Source organism: Balaenoptera borealis, assembly GCF_965194805.1.
Source record: "Balaenoptera borealis genome assembly, chromosome: 2".
Taxonomy (NCBI): Eukaryota; Metazoa; Chordata; class Mammalia; order Artiodactyla; family Balaenopteridae; genus Balaenoptera; species Balaenoptera borealis.
The window spans coordinates 168,127,390-168,142,561 of record NC_138867.1 but is presented as its reverse complement, the minus strand read 5'-3'; the positions used below and the strand labels follow the sequence as shown (position 1 = coordinate 168,142,561).

Here is a 15,172-nt window from a genome sequence, read left to right as displayed (position 1 = left end):
TCCTCACTTCAAACCCATGCAAGCCTCAAGGCAGGACCCTGTTGTGTAAAAAGTGATAGTAGTACTTTTTCAGGGAAATGTGAAGCCTGCTGAAGGCCACATGGCTAACATGGCAAAGGTACTTATTGGCTACCAGAAACCATGTTTCCAACAATCAGTCCCCAGCCCTATGCCAGAGATGGGATGGACAGACATATGCTGCCCAAGGCCACGCAGCCTCCTCAACACTGTGTTCATGCATTCAGTCCAATTTCACATTTAAAAACTGCACAAAACCAACTTCCCAGCCTGAACCAAAAACCATCTAATACTTGTTAACTATTTTTAAAAGTTAATAAAAAGATGTTGGTAATGGATAAGACACCCAGATAGAAGATCAATAAGGAAACAGAAGACTTGAACAACACTACAGACCATCTGCACCCAGCAGACATACACGAAATACTCCATCCGAATCAGTAGAACCCACATTCTTCTCAAGTGCACACAGAACATCCTCCAGGACAGACCACATGGTAGGCCTCAAAATAAACCTCAAACTTAAGATTGAAGTAATAGAAAGTACCTTCACAGTGAAATGAAACTGGAAATCTGCACAACTAAAAAAGTCACAAGTATGTAGAAATCAAACAACACACTCTTAAACAACCAGTGGGTCAAAGAGGGAAATTAGTAAATTCTTTGAGACAAATGAAAACAAAACCACAACATACTAAAATACTAGCAAACTGAATCCAAGTAGGATTTATCTCAGAATACAAGGGTGGTTCACCCTTAGAAAATCAATTAATGCAATATACCACATTATTAGAACAAAGAGAAAAAAACACAATCAACTCAATTGATGGAGAAATGGCAAAGACAAACCCAACATCCTTTCACGATAAAAACTCAGGAAACTAGGACTAGAAGAGAACTTCTTCAACATGATAACAGGCACCGAACCTATCTTTCTGAAACTATTCCAAAAAACTGCAGAGGAAGGAATACTCCGAAACTAATTCTATGAGGCCACCATCACCCTGATACCAAAACCAGACAAAGATACCACAAAAGAAAATTACAGACCAATATCACTAATGAACATAGATGCAAAAATCCTCAACAAAATACTAGCAAACTGAACCCAACAATACATTAAAAGGATCATGCACCATGATCAAGTGGAATTTATCCCAGAGATGCAAGGATTTTTCACTGCCTCAAATCAATCAGTGTGATACACCACATCAACAAATTGAAGAATAAAAACCATATGATCATCTCAATAGATGCAGAAAAAGTTTTTGACAAAATTCAACATGCATTCATGATAAAACTCTCCAGAAAGTGGGCATAGAGGGAACAAACCTCAACATAATAAAGGCTATATATGACAAACCTACAGCTAACATCATACACAACAGTGAAAAGCTGAAAGCATTTTCTCTAAGATCAGGAAAAAGACAAAGATGTCCACTCTCGCCACTCTTATTGAACATAGTTTTGGAAGTCCTAGCCACGGCAATCAAAGAAGAAAAAGAAATAGAAGGAATCCAAATTAGAAAAGAAGAAGTAAAACTGTCACTGTTTGCATATGAGATAATACTATACATAACAAATCCTAAACAGCTACCAGAAAACTACTAGTGCTCATCAATGAATTTGGTAAAGTTTCAGGTTACAAAATTAATACACGGAAATCTCTTGCATTCCTATACACTAACAACGAAAGATCAGAAAGAGAAATTAAGGAAACAATCCCATTTATCATCGCATCAAAAAGAATAAAATACCTAGGAATAAACCTACCTAAGGAGACAAAAGACCTGTACTCTGAAAACTACACGACACTGATGAAAGAAATCAAAGATGATACAAACAGAAAGATATACTATGTTCTTGGATTGGAAGAATCAATATTGTCAAAATGACTATACTACCCCAGGCAACCTGCAGATTCAATGCAATCCCTATCAAATTACCAACGGCATTTTTCACAGAACTAGAACAAAATGTTTTACAATTTGTATGGAAACACAAAAGACCTCGAATAGCCAAAGCAATCCTGAGAAAGAAAAATGAAGTTGGAGGAATAAGGCTCCCTGACTTCAGGCTATACTACAAAGCTACAGTCATCAAAACAGTATGGTACTGGCACAAAAAGAGAAATATAGACCAATGTGTGAACAGGATAGAAAACCCAGAAATAAACCCACGCAGCTATGGTCAATTAATCTATGACAAAGGAAGCAAGACTCTACAATGGAGAGAAGAGAGTCTCTTCAGTAAATGGTGCTGGGAAAACTGGTCAGCTACATGTGAAATTAGAAGATTATTTAACACCATACACAAAAATAAACTCAGAAAACATAGGCAGAACACTCTTTGACATAAATCGCAGCAATATCTTTTTTGAGCCGTCTCCTAGAATGGGAAAAAAAACAAAAATAAACAAATGGGACCTAATGAAACTCAAAAGTTTTTGCACAACAAAGGAAACCATAGACAAAACGAAAAAACCCACAGAATGGGAGAAAATATTTGCAAACAATGTGACTGACAAGGAATTGGTCTCCAAAATTTACAAACAGTTCATGTGGCTCAATATCAAAAAAAAACAAACAACCCAATCCAAAAAATGGACGGAAGACCTAAATAGACATTTCCCAAAGAAGACATACAGATGGCCAAGAGGCACATGAAAAGATGCTCAACATCGCTAATTATTATAGAAATGTAAATCAAAACTACAGTGAGGTATCACCTCACACCAGTCAGAATGGCCATCATCAAAAAATCTACAAACAATAAATGCTGGAGAGTGTGTGGAGAAAAGGGAACCCTCCTACACTGTTAATGGGAACGTAAACTGCTACAACCACTATGGAGAACAGTATGGAGGTTCCTTAAAAAACTAAAAATAGAGCTACCATATGATCCAGCAATCTCACTCCTGGGCATATATATCCGGAGAAAACCATAATTTGAAAAGACACACACACCCCATTCATTGCAGAACTATTTACAATAGCCAGGACGTGGAAGCAACCTAAATGTCCATCGACAGAGGAATGGATAAAGAAGATGTGGTACAATGAAATGAAATATTACTATGAAATAATACAATGAAATATTACTCAGCCATTGAAAAGAATGAAATAATGCCATTTGCAGCAACATGGATGAACCTGGAGATTATCATACTAAGTGAAGTAAGTCAGACAGAGAAGGACAAATATCATATGATATCGCTTATATGCAGAACCCCCCCACCCCAAAATGATAAAATGAACTTATTTACAAAACAGAAACAGACTCACAGACTTAGAGAATGAACTTATAGTTACCAGAGGGGAAGGGTGGGAGGGAGGGAAAGATTGGGAGTTTGGGATTGACATGTACACACTACTATATTTAAAATAGATAACCAACAAACCCCTACTATATAGCACAGGGAACTCTGCTCAATATTCTGTAATAATCTAAATGGGAAAAGAATTTGAAAAAGAATAGATCCATGTATATGTATAACTGAATCACTTTGCTGTACACCTGAGACTAACACAACATTGTTAATCAACTATGCTAAAATATAAAATAAAAATTAAAAAAAAAAGAAAATAGTAGACATGACTTGAATATATGATAGACAGATGGGAATCATAATGAAATGTAAATGGAATACAACAGAGCAGATAAATGAAATGTTGAAAACATTTGTAACGATTAGAAATAGAAAAGCCTGTAATAAAATAAAAACTTAAAACACACACACAAAAAAAGGGACTTATGAAAAATTCAGCTAATAGGATACTCAATGGGGAAAGACTGAAAGCCCTCCCCACCTAAGATCAGGAAAAGACAAGAATGCCTACTTTCACCACTGCTACACAGTACTGCTATGCGCTGGAAGTCCTAGACAGAGCAAATAGGCAAGAAAAAGAAATAAAAGGTATCCAAACTGGAAAAGAAGAAGTAAAACTATCTCTATTTTCATATGACATGACCCTATATATATAGAATATCCCAAAGAATCCACAAGAAAACTAGAAGAATTAACAAATTTAGCAAAGTTACGGGATACAAGAGCAACACACAAAAATCAGTTGTGCTTCTATACAGCAGCAATGAAGAATCAGAAAAAGAAATTAAGAAAATAATCCCATTTATAATAGCACCCAAAAGAATAAAATACCTAGGAAAAAAAAACATGCAGGTGAAAGACTAAAAATTATAAAATCATGCTGAAATAAAGACTATCTAAATAAATAAAAGACATCTTGTGTTCCTGGACTGGAAGACAATATTGGCAAGAGGGCAATACTCCTCAAAGTGATATACAGATTCAATGTAATCCCTATCAAATTTCCAACAGCCCCCCTACTCGGAAATGGAAAAGCTAATCCTCAAATTCATACAGAATTGCAAGGGGCCCTGAATAGTCAAAACAAGTTGAAAAAGAAGAATGAAATTAAACTCACACTTCCCAATTTTCAACCTTACCCAAAGTTATAGTAATAAAAACAGCTTGGTACTGGCATAAGAATAGACTAATGGAATAGAATAAAGATTCCTCAGATCAACAGATTTTTGACAAGGGTGCCAAGTCTACTCAACGGAGAAAGGATAGTCTGTTCAACAAGTGGTGCTGGGACAACTAGACAGCCACATGCCAAAGAATGAAGTTGGACCCTTACCTCCAACCCTTACCTCCTTATCTATTCTATTTGATAGTTAGAACAATTTTAAAATTTTCAAAAAAGAAAATAAGTGTCGGCAGGGATGTGGAAAAACTGGAATCCTCATACATTGCTGGTGAGAGTGTAAAATGGTGTAGCTGCTAAGGAGATAATTTGGCAGCTCATCAAAAAGTTAAACATAGAATTATCCTATAACCAAGCAATTCTACTCTTAGGTGTATGTCCAAAAGAACTGAAAGGTGGAAATAATCCAAGTGTCCATAAGTGATGAATGGATAAACCAAGTATGTTTTAACCATAAAACAGAATATTATTCACCTATAAAAAGGAAAGAAGTACCAATTCATGCTACAAGATGGATCAGCCTTGAAAACATTATGCTAAGTGAAAAAGCCAGATGCAAAAGGATTACACTTATAGGAGGTTCCCAGAATAGGCAAATTCATAAGAGACAGAGAGAAGATTAGAGGTTACCAGGGACTGGGGGGAGGCGAAATGTGGAGTTACTGCTTCATGGTAACAGAGTTTCTGTTGGGGTGATAAAAGAGCTTTGGAAATAAAATAGATAGCGGTGATGGTTGCACAATATTTTGAATGTAATTAATGATATTAAATTATACACTTAAAATAGTTAAAATGGCAAGATTTTATTCTATATATTTTACCACAATAAAAAACACGGTTATAATATATGTAACCTTCCATAGCCAGGCACTCAATAACGATATAATCAAACACTTGATTTTAAGACTTGAGGTTCATTTAAAAGCTGACCAAGAGCACGGGAAAGTGTTCCAAAGGGGGAACAAGTCATCCTCCCAGTCTAAATGCCTGAGCATCTGTTTCTTGCTCCTTGGCATTCTACCTTCTGCACAGCCAAGCAGCTGCTCTAGAATTTGTTCACTGAGATGCTGGTACATTCTGGAATCCTGTCCTTGGCACAGTATCTTAGAGTTCCTTATCTGGCAGCTTCCTCCCCGTCCACAGTTCCCAGGGGCAGTGGAAGGGACAGAATACATCCCCAAGATTCATCTGCATGGGTATTTGGACCCAAAGGGCAGATGCCACCTCCATGCAGCTCAGGTTTACACCATGGCCTCTATGTGAGGGAGGTCCGGTGTGCCCACATAGCCTTCTCTGTCAACTGCAGAGGACACACAGCCACACGCTTTGACAGGTCCTCCCACTCCAAACAACCACTACCACAGACAACATGGGCCTCTGCTAGAGTGGTGACCACATCCAACATAATGGGAGCTCTGAAGGCTGCTGTGGAGAAGAGCTGGTTGTCCCAGGCAATTACAGAAGGCAGCAGTGGGAGGCACATGAAACCACAGCAGGCAGGGCTGGGCTAGCGGTGGGGGCACCGCGTGTCTGTCTCCTGTCTGTCAAACTAATGCTCATCGTTACCAGTGACCTAGTTAACCAACAGAGCAGACAGGAAAACCATGAACGAATATTTAAAAGTAAGGCGTGACATTTTTCTGTAACTCAGCTTTCATTTCATTGCAGTGGATTCTACATTAGACGGTAGATACTGGAATACTCTACGAGTCAGTGCCCTTTTCAGAGGTGGAGACTGAGGCCAGGGAAGCAAACCAGCCTTCCCAGGACTACAGAGCTGACAGCGAGGGCTGGGACAAGTGCCAGGATGCCAGGTTCCTAGACCAGGGCTCATCCTAGGACATATGACCTCTTATTGAAATGTCCACTGTGTGTGGACCTCAAAAGTTACTAGGTATGTTTTCCTGGTTACCAAGGCTCTTCTTATGGTTTAACGTTTAGAAATGACATAGGATATGATATCAGAAACATTTATTAATAATTCACAATTAGAGTAACACATATTTAAATAAACGGCCTAGTTCATTGCTAATATCCAGGCTGGTATCAAAGCCACAAATAAAAACACTAACCATCTAACCGTGCCACATAATTAACGAATGAAATGATACAGTCTGAAAAAGATTCAGAAGGCAGCAGAGGACAATAGGAGAACCTGAGGAGAACGGGTAAAAATCTGAAATTATCTCATGACTCCTTGCTTAAAAATCTTCAATGATTCCAAACTGCTTACGGGACAAAACCCAGACTAAATGAAGGTACTGATAAGAGAGTGGACATGTCCAGCTCTCTGTCCCCAGACCCCTCTACAGAGCCCACTCCAACAAAGGTGTCTGCACACCGTCCCAGCACTGTTCGGTGGTCCTATAGATGGAGTGCATTGCCCTTGCCTTTCTACTTTTGAGGGCCCACCAGTTTAGCCATCCCCTCCTTCTTAAGAAGTATCAGTTCTGGAATCTGCATCCCTGAAGTGTGGTCTAGTCCATTGCCACAACTGATGAGAAGCATCATGGATATCACCCCTTGCTCATTGTCTCATGACTTTGTCCTGACAATTATCCAAGGAAACCCAGATCTGTTGTCTTCTCCAAATAACTCACTGAAGCCATGGCTAAATAATTCACTAAATAATTCATTTAGTTTAGGCTGAAGAACACTTGCTAAACACAATTCTTTTACATAGATTAGGTTATGCAAGAAATGACAGATTTTTTTTTTTTTTTTTTTTCCTGACTAGGAGAGGAGACAGATGAATTGGGACAAATTTAAATAACTGGGAACAAAGTACAGGGGAAAAGACCAGAATGGTGGAGTTACAGAAGATGAAATGTATTCTATAATTTCTAAAAAAAGAAAATAAAATTATTTTATAATAAACCATAATGGAAAAGAACGTGAAAATGAATATATATATTTGTTAAAAAAAAAAAGAAAAGGAGGACATTAATTTCTTAAGATAGTTTCACAGCAAGTAGAGAACCACAGCATCCTTTCCGGCCTAGAATTATTTCAGGAAAGATCCAGTGAACTGCCCGTGCAGATACATGTGGAACTTGGCTCTGCTAAGCAACACAGAGACAAAAGCCCTGGGCCTCACTCATCTCCCCAGCACAGGCATCCGCAGGGCTGTCTTTTCAATAAACTCTTCTCCTCACACCAGCTGACTAGGTTTTCCAGTAAACGAACTTTCTGACTGAACTGAATTAATCACCTCAGTTTTTAATTTTTGTGTTTTGCATTTACTGTTTATAAAGATACCACATACAGTAGGCAGACTAAGTGCCGAATATAATCAAACAGAGAGTTCAAAACTATGACCTAAAAACTTGCCATGAATCCACACTCTGTGCATCCCTCTTTATTGGAAATGATGAGAACATCCAGTGCAAGTCTTCCTTCACTGCTGTTCCCAGTGCCAGGGCTGTTGCAGAGCCTGATAAACCATGAGACCAGACCTGGGTCAGCTTTTCATTCTGATTCCTTCTTGGTGAAAGAGGGAGGCAGGATGAAAAAACACCAAACACAGGACAAGACAGAGAAGTGGAGATTAAGAAGTTATGAAGAAACTTTATGTAAAACTGCAATGTCCTCAGGACAGAGCCACACCGCTTTTTGTTTTATCACTTCCAAATGTTGTATCAAATATATGGTAGCCACAGACTTAGTAACGAAAGAGCAGGAGTTCTGAGGCAGGAAAGGTTAGCACATCAGACATTGGAAATGATTTGAGGGACTCTGTGCCAAACCCATCTGAGGGACTCTGATTCCTCTCCCAGCCTCCTCCACCACGTGCCCTCCCACAGCGGATGGTGGACGGCCACAGCTACGCAGCAGATGGGGCCTAACCGCAGCCCACATGCCCGCTCCAGGGGCCCAGCACAGAGGGAGCTGGCACACTGCACTAAGCACGGCTGCTCCCTGAGGAAATCACGGCAAATCTTCTCTCTAGCACCCCAACTGCAGTTTAAGTCACCAAAACCCATTTCCACGTAATGACTTTAATAGCATCTGCAACAGAAACCACAGATGAATGGAGGGAGATTTTCTTGCATTTTCATTTTCCCCAGAAATTTAACTCATTCCTACCTATGCTTGAGCTTCAACTACACAGTTCAGAATTCTTCTCTAAATATGAAACATGTGTTTTACCTCAAAAGGACAACCTCTTATGAAATTAGGTTCTCCCTGCAGGGAAGGGGAATGAGGCAGCTAACTAGCACAAAGCCCTGCCCCTCCTGTGGGTGGGTCTTCCCAGCCTAACTGCTCAGGGATCACCGTGTCCTCTGCCCCGAAGCCAGCATCCTGATTCATGACCATGGCATCTGCTGTTCCCAGCATGGACGCCACAGGGCTCACTAAGACTTGTTGATGACAGTCAGGACCAACCACATAAGAAACACACTTTCATGGGAAAGAATGGTGACCTCAGTGGTCACTGAGGAATCTTATTCTACTCACAGCTGTTGGTGCACTCATCCTGACCTCTCCCATTCTATCACAGCTTTTAGGGGAAGGGCACACTGTATATACATGGTAGTAGAGATTGGTTATTTGAAATTGCAAGGGCCCTCTCAAACTACATGGCCACCACTAGAATTAACAGATAAAATTCCTACATTTCCCATGAAAAACCCATGTTCTTGCTTCAGCCTCAACACAACTGTGGGACATAGAAGAGCTCATCTCAGCCACAGACACCTTCATTGGAGGGTGGGAGAGGAGGGTCTCAGATCCTACCAGCCTGAGGCCTATATGCACTCTTACCCACTTTCATGAGAACAGGTTAAGTTTGCCTTTATAGTATGAGGGTTTCTTAAGCCCCAAGGCACACAAGATCTGCAGTGTTCTGGAGTCACTAAGCCTATCAAAAGAAGTGATTAGTAACCTGCAGAATCTGCTAGTTGCAGCTAGAAAGCGGCATGTCTCCGTGTCATTACTAAAAGTGATTAAAAGTTAGATCAGAAGGAAAAAGTGACAAATCATATATATTTAAAATATCCCATAGCAAAAGATGAACACTTTTTCCCAAAATGGAAAAGGCTGAGCTTAAAGGAGTCTATGCCTATGTAGACACATAGAATAAAATTATTTAAAAACAGGTTTAAAAGACATACAGTCTCTTGTATGCCTTGACGTAAGTGTGGGTTGCCACCAATGAAACAGTCTCTCCAAAATGGAGCCTGAATCTGATGGAGCCTCTAGAGCTACAAACCGACCTACAGGAGTAGCAGGGCAGAGAGCAGGCAGTTCACCACCTGCTGGGAGCTGGGGAAACCAAGTCAGGAAGATGCAAGCTGCAAAATCTTGACAGAGGAACAATTTAGTTTTTTCATCAAATAAACTGCAAAGGAAAAAGACAAGATGACAGAGGAAAGAAAGCTATGCATTAAAGGCACTTCACTAAATGCAACACACAGGCCGGCCTCATGAGGATCCTGATCTGAATAAACATACAACACATTTTCCTAAATGAGGTAACTATGGAAATTTGAGCACTGGCTTGATGTCTGATGATACCAAGGAATTTACTTTTTACTTTTTGAAGGTGAGTATGGTATTGTGCCGATTTTTTAAAACGGTTCTTATCTTTTAAAGCTACATTCTGAAATATTTATGAATGAAATGATATAACATCTAGGTATTTGTTACATAATTATTAAAAAAGGAAAAAGAAAAGGCCACTGTGTTGTCCAGCATTAACATAGGAAGATAAGTTGCAAGTATTTCTATCAAATATTGTTTAAATTTCAACTTCCTGGACAAAAAGTGGCAAGCCTCCGCAAGAACCTATGTTGAGCACTTGAGAGCAAGCGCCCTCAACTGTACATGCCCAGGCAGTGCACACACATACAGGTGCTGCACACATGTGCACACAGTACACACACCACACATGCATACACGTGCATGTACAGAGCCCACGTGGACACACACATCGTGCACATACACAGCCTACATGTGCATCTGAGCCCACATGTACAGACATATACACACGTACAACAGGCACAGGCAGCTGCCAAGACCACTGTGTGTGCACAGGAATGCTATGTGTGTCTGCATGCCACAAAACGCAAGGACTCAGAATGGGCAACGCCCTTCCTCAAGCTATAGGGAGCTGAGCAAATCAGGTGGATGTCCCAGCATTTCCGTGTAGGTGACAGGCAAGCATAAATCAGTGGAGAGTTGTTTTTAGGCAAGAAAGAGAAGTGAGTTGCCTGCAGGGGAGGACACGACACTACGAATGCATGTTACCTGTCTCAGTTCCTGGCTGTCCCCCTCGGAAATTAACGGTTCGCTCGTCTGTAGCTGAAGTGGCCTCCCTTCCTGGCTCCCTGAGGAGGGCTCACAGTGCATGGCATGGTCCATCAGCCCAGATGCTGAAATGGAAAGTCAAACAAGGTGGCATCTTCTAGAAGGTGTGAACAACGCAAGGGCATTCAGAACTTTACAAAAAGTGGTGTTTAAGACCGTCAGAGCTCTTTGGGTTGACGAAGTGTTTTCCCAGGCATCTACTGGTTTAGAGCTTCTGTGTTTGCGGGAGCGGTGAGTCCACCTCTCTGAACCTCTGCTGAGCTGACTGAATGTGGGACCTGCCTGAGCCTTGCCTTCTACCCCAATCCAGGGCTGCTTCCTTACCCCACACTGATCAGAGTGTGCAATACTGTAAATACTCAGGATCTAGTTCTATAACTGGCTTTTAGAAGAAAGATGCTTTATACAGGAGTGATTTTTTTTTTTGAGAGGACAATAGATAGGAGTATGAAACATAATACTTGTTGAGCCCTGGTGAAATGTACATGAAATACACTACTAGGAACTGCATTACCATCTGATTACCCCACAAAACACTGTGGTTCTAGAGAGCACATGAAATGGTCAACTAGTCAGGTCAAGCAAAGTTGAATGTGGAGCTGTGCTGAGGTAGGGGTGAGCCAGACTGCTGCACGTGGTAAGGCATTGCTCAGGGGTGTTTCCACTCACACATCTATGCCTGGGTAGTCTCGCTAAGAAGCAGAAGAGCAGCTTGGCAAGGAACAGTGATAATCCTTTATTTAAAGCGCTGCCTCCATCTGCAACCCTGGCACTGTAAGGCCCAGATAAGAGCATAGATTAGAGTCTGTCACCTGCTTTTCTCCATAATACAGACCACCTCAGATGTGTCAATATAGCCATGTTTATTTATTAGGATGCTGGAAAGCTGAAAGCATACTGGGGTGAGAACCAGCAGTGTGGATTCCAGCACCAACTCCTTTGAGCAGATTTCTCTGCTTCAGCAAAATGGGAGGGCAAAAGCAGGACACCCCACTTCCTTCCTAGGACCCTAGTGGCAGTCAGCAGAGCTGCCTTTCATCCGAGCAGCCGGGAGCAACTGATAAATGCATTGTTAGGAAAGGAAATCCATCTTGGGGTAAAGCTCTTGCTGGGCCTGAACAGCAGGAACCCAGGTGGTGAATCCAGGACACACCAACTGCACAAGCCCCTCCTCCCCGGGGAGAGACCAGCCACCTCCAACAGGTACACAAACATCCCCTTATTCTTATTTCTCAAAAAATTTCTTACAAATTAACACTCCCTGAGATTACCTAGCTGAGCAAAGAAGACATGATGACAAGAAAGCATGTTTCTTGGCATCCTAGAGAGGAAAAGGGTCTTGGCCAGATGGAGTGAGTTCAGGAACCAGTTGATGCGAAGCAAAACCTGCATGGAGGCAAGACCTGAGGGTTCCACACCGCGGGCCTGAGCCCTCCCCAGGCCCATCTCCACTGGGAAGGAGGCCCTTTGTGAGAGTCTTCATGCCCTTTAACTGTGCGCCACTGTGCGAAGTGCTTCCTACACAGAACTGCTACACCTGTACAAGCACCTTGGAGGTCTGAAAAAGTTTCACAAGACAAAAACCTTAGTACACACCATGTACTCAGATGCGCTTTTCTATTCTATTCTTTATATAAAAGCTGGTTGCAACCAACCAAATTGATTTTACAACCTGTGTCCTGGAATCTCCAAAGTGCCACTACTCCAACATCCTAAGGGCTTATTAATTATCACAGAACTTTCCATAGCATAAAACTCACTGTCGGCTGGTCTTACATGATCTAAATGTCACTAAGATGTTACATAATGAAAAGCACTTTTCTAAAACAGCAATAGGACACCATCAGAGCTAAATTAGACAACAGAGGACATGTTCTACTAGAGATTATTGGCCTAAAGGAAAGGCCAACTAACATACCTGACGTTAAAACGTCATCAGTGATAACATGAGGGCAAAGTGCACTTCACTTGTCTATGTTAACAGTGATTCTATGGCCTAATGGGTGAAAGCAAACTCCTCATCCAGCCTACACCCTCCTCCTTCCCAGTCTGCTCCTTATCCTGCAGACTCCTGCTCCAGCCACCCCGGCACCCTGACCCCAGCATGCTATTCCTGCCCACCATGCCCCTGCTCTGCACATGTCATGCAGACAGATGTCCCCTAGCCCAAGTCTGGAGACATGTTCTCCACTCAGCCCTTCCCTTAGCAGCAATCTTCCCTCATCTGTCCTGGTCCCATTCAGTTTACACACGTTTGACAGTAACTTGCTTGGTACTGCACTGCTATTTATCTTTTTTCAGCATCTTTTCAAACTGGGACCTCCCCAGCTAGCTTCTCTGGGAGCCCAGCCCGTGTCTAATTCACACTTGTGCCCAGCACTGTGCTCCTGCACTGTCACTCTGGTTTCCATTTCAACACCTACAGCTAGATTACAGTTAGAGACATACTATTTTTGAATGTTTAACAAACGGGATTACTTAAACAACCAGAAAACCAAAACTGAGGACTTTTCTTCCTGGAATATACTAATCAGAGATGTTTTTCACAACGAGCTGTGGGATCAGCAGGATCCTGCCTAATACAAAACTCGGCCACCCCCGCGAACTCTGTGTTGAGACTTGGGTTGCTGACTCAGTTACTTCAATGCCTTGAAATATCTTCTGAAAAAATTAATTTAGTTCAGTATAATATGGTTTTTGTCTCAAAAGTCATTAGTTATCTCAGTTAAACAAAATAATCACAAATTGTTCAAGCTACATGTTACCTTACAGATGATTCCACTTTCCAAGAACAAGGAGGCATCGAGGAAAACCCTGAGTAAGGACTGCGCTGGCAGGGGCAGCACTGGGACGCCAGTCTCCTTTGTGCATCAGACATAGACTCCTGACCTCACTGCAAGTTCAGACCAAAGACCACCAGGGCCTGACCTGGGAGCAGGAAAACCGCTCCAAGCCTGTCCAGCCTTGAGCAAATCTTTCTCCCTGTCTCTGGGCCCCAAATGCCCCATTGATGACACAGGAAAATGCCTACTCTACCCAGGGATGGATCCAGCAGCTTATATAACTGGGGTGGGAAGCCCTTTCAGAAAAAAAACACAAAACGCCCCATGTCCTCAATACAACAGGAAGTGTAACAGAGAGAAAGCTGAAATGGAGAGAGACAGCAGTCTCAACTGACCCATGAGTCCTTGGAAGGGATCAAGTGGTTGAGGGCCAAGCAGCTCTCCGGGGGTCTGTCGATAGTCAGGGGGTCACCGTGTCCTGATAAACTAATAACATGGGGCTTGTCTGAAGTCAGTGCAGTGCTTGTGTCCTAGTGACCACATGGAGGCTGTTGGTGGTCAGCATGGTGCTGTGTCCCAGGGTCAGAACTTTACTATTTCAAAAGATGATCTTAAATTAATGACCCTATGCAGAGACTTCAATGCCTCAGAAGTTTATTTATCATTACACAGAGATGCGTGTGCCTTCTGGTTACCTGGGCCTGTCCTGGGTGCTGGAGATGGGGTGAGAAAAGACAGACTTGTGTCTGATTCTGGAGGACACATCCCAGTGTGGGAAGTTGAACAGCAAACCAGAGGGCAAGTGTTAGGCAAGATTTCTACAGGATCAGTGAATGGGAAACTAGTTCTCTTAAATTAGGTGGTCAGAGAAGGCCCCTCTCAGAAGGCGACAGTTCGCATACAGTGAAAACAAAAATCAGTACCAAAAAACTCTTTAAAAATGCTATGCACGGACCTTGCTCTTATATGATAAGAGCTTTGTGGGCTTCCTCCCAAAACCCATCACCGCAGTGGATCATGAGACAACATGACACAAAGTCCAACCAGGGGAGAGTCTACAAAAACCTGACCGCTACTCCTGAAGACCATCAAGATCATCAAAGCAAAGAGAGTCTGAGAAACTGTAACAGTCAAGAAGAGTCCAAGGAGATGAAATGCCGAAATATCATGTGGGATCCTGGATGGGATTCTGGAACAGTAAAACATAAGGAAATCTGAATAAAATATGGACTTTAGTGAATAAAGGTGTATCAATACAGGTTCATTAGTTGTGACAATGAACAATACTAATGTAAGATGACAAGAATAGGGAAAACTGGGTGTGGGAGACATGGGAACTCTCTGTACTATCCTCACAACTTTTTCTCAAGTCTGAAACTATTCTAAAATTTAAAAGATTATTTTAAAGATACTATGCAGAAAAACAGCAATTTGCAACTGCTCTTCCTTAAGGTGGGATCTGCCCACCTGTATCATTAACAGCCCTTGAAGCCCAGGAGACTCTCTTCCTCTCCCAGTCCTGGCCTGGCCACCCCAGGCCCTCAACCTGTCTAC

The 15,172-nt window shown here is 41.8% G+C and overlaps 1 protein-coding gene across 6 annotated transcripts in view; it reads right to left on the bottom strand.

The window, feature by feature from the left end:
- Positions 1–15,172, bottom strand: part of SNAP47 (synaptosome associated protein 47) — an 81,128-nt gene that overhangs the window by 27,762 nt on the left and 38,194 nt on the right. For 5 of the 6 annotated variants that reach the window (XM_082379465.1, XM_082379466.1, XM_082379467.1 and 2 more), the window contains exon 4: positions 10,776–10,900. The exons of the other annotated variant lie outside the window; for it this stretch is intronic. In XM_082379465.1, the coding sequence (XP_082235591.1) occupies positions 10,776–10,900 (125 nt within the window). The remainder of the gene's footprint in view (positions 1–10,775; positions 10,901–15,172) is intronic. 6 annotated transcript variants of the gene reach the window in all.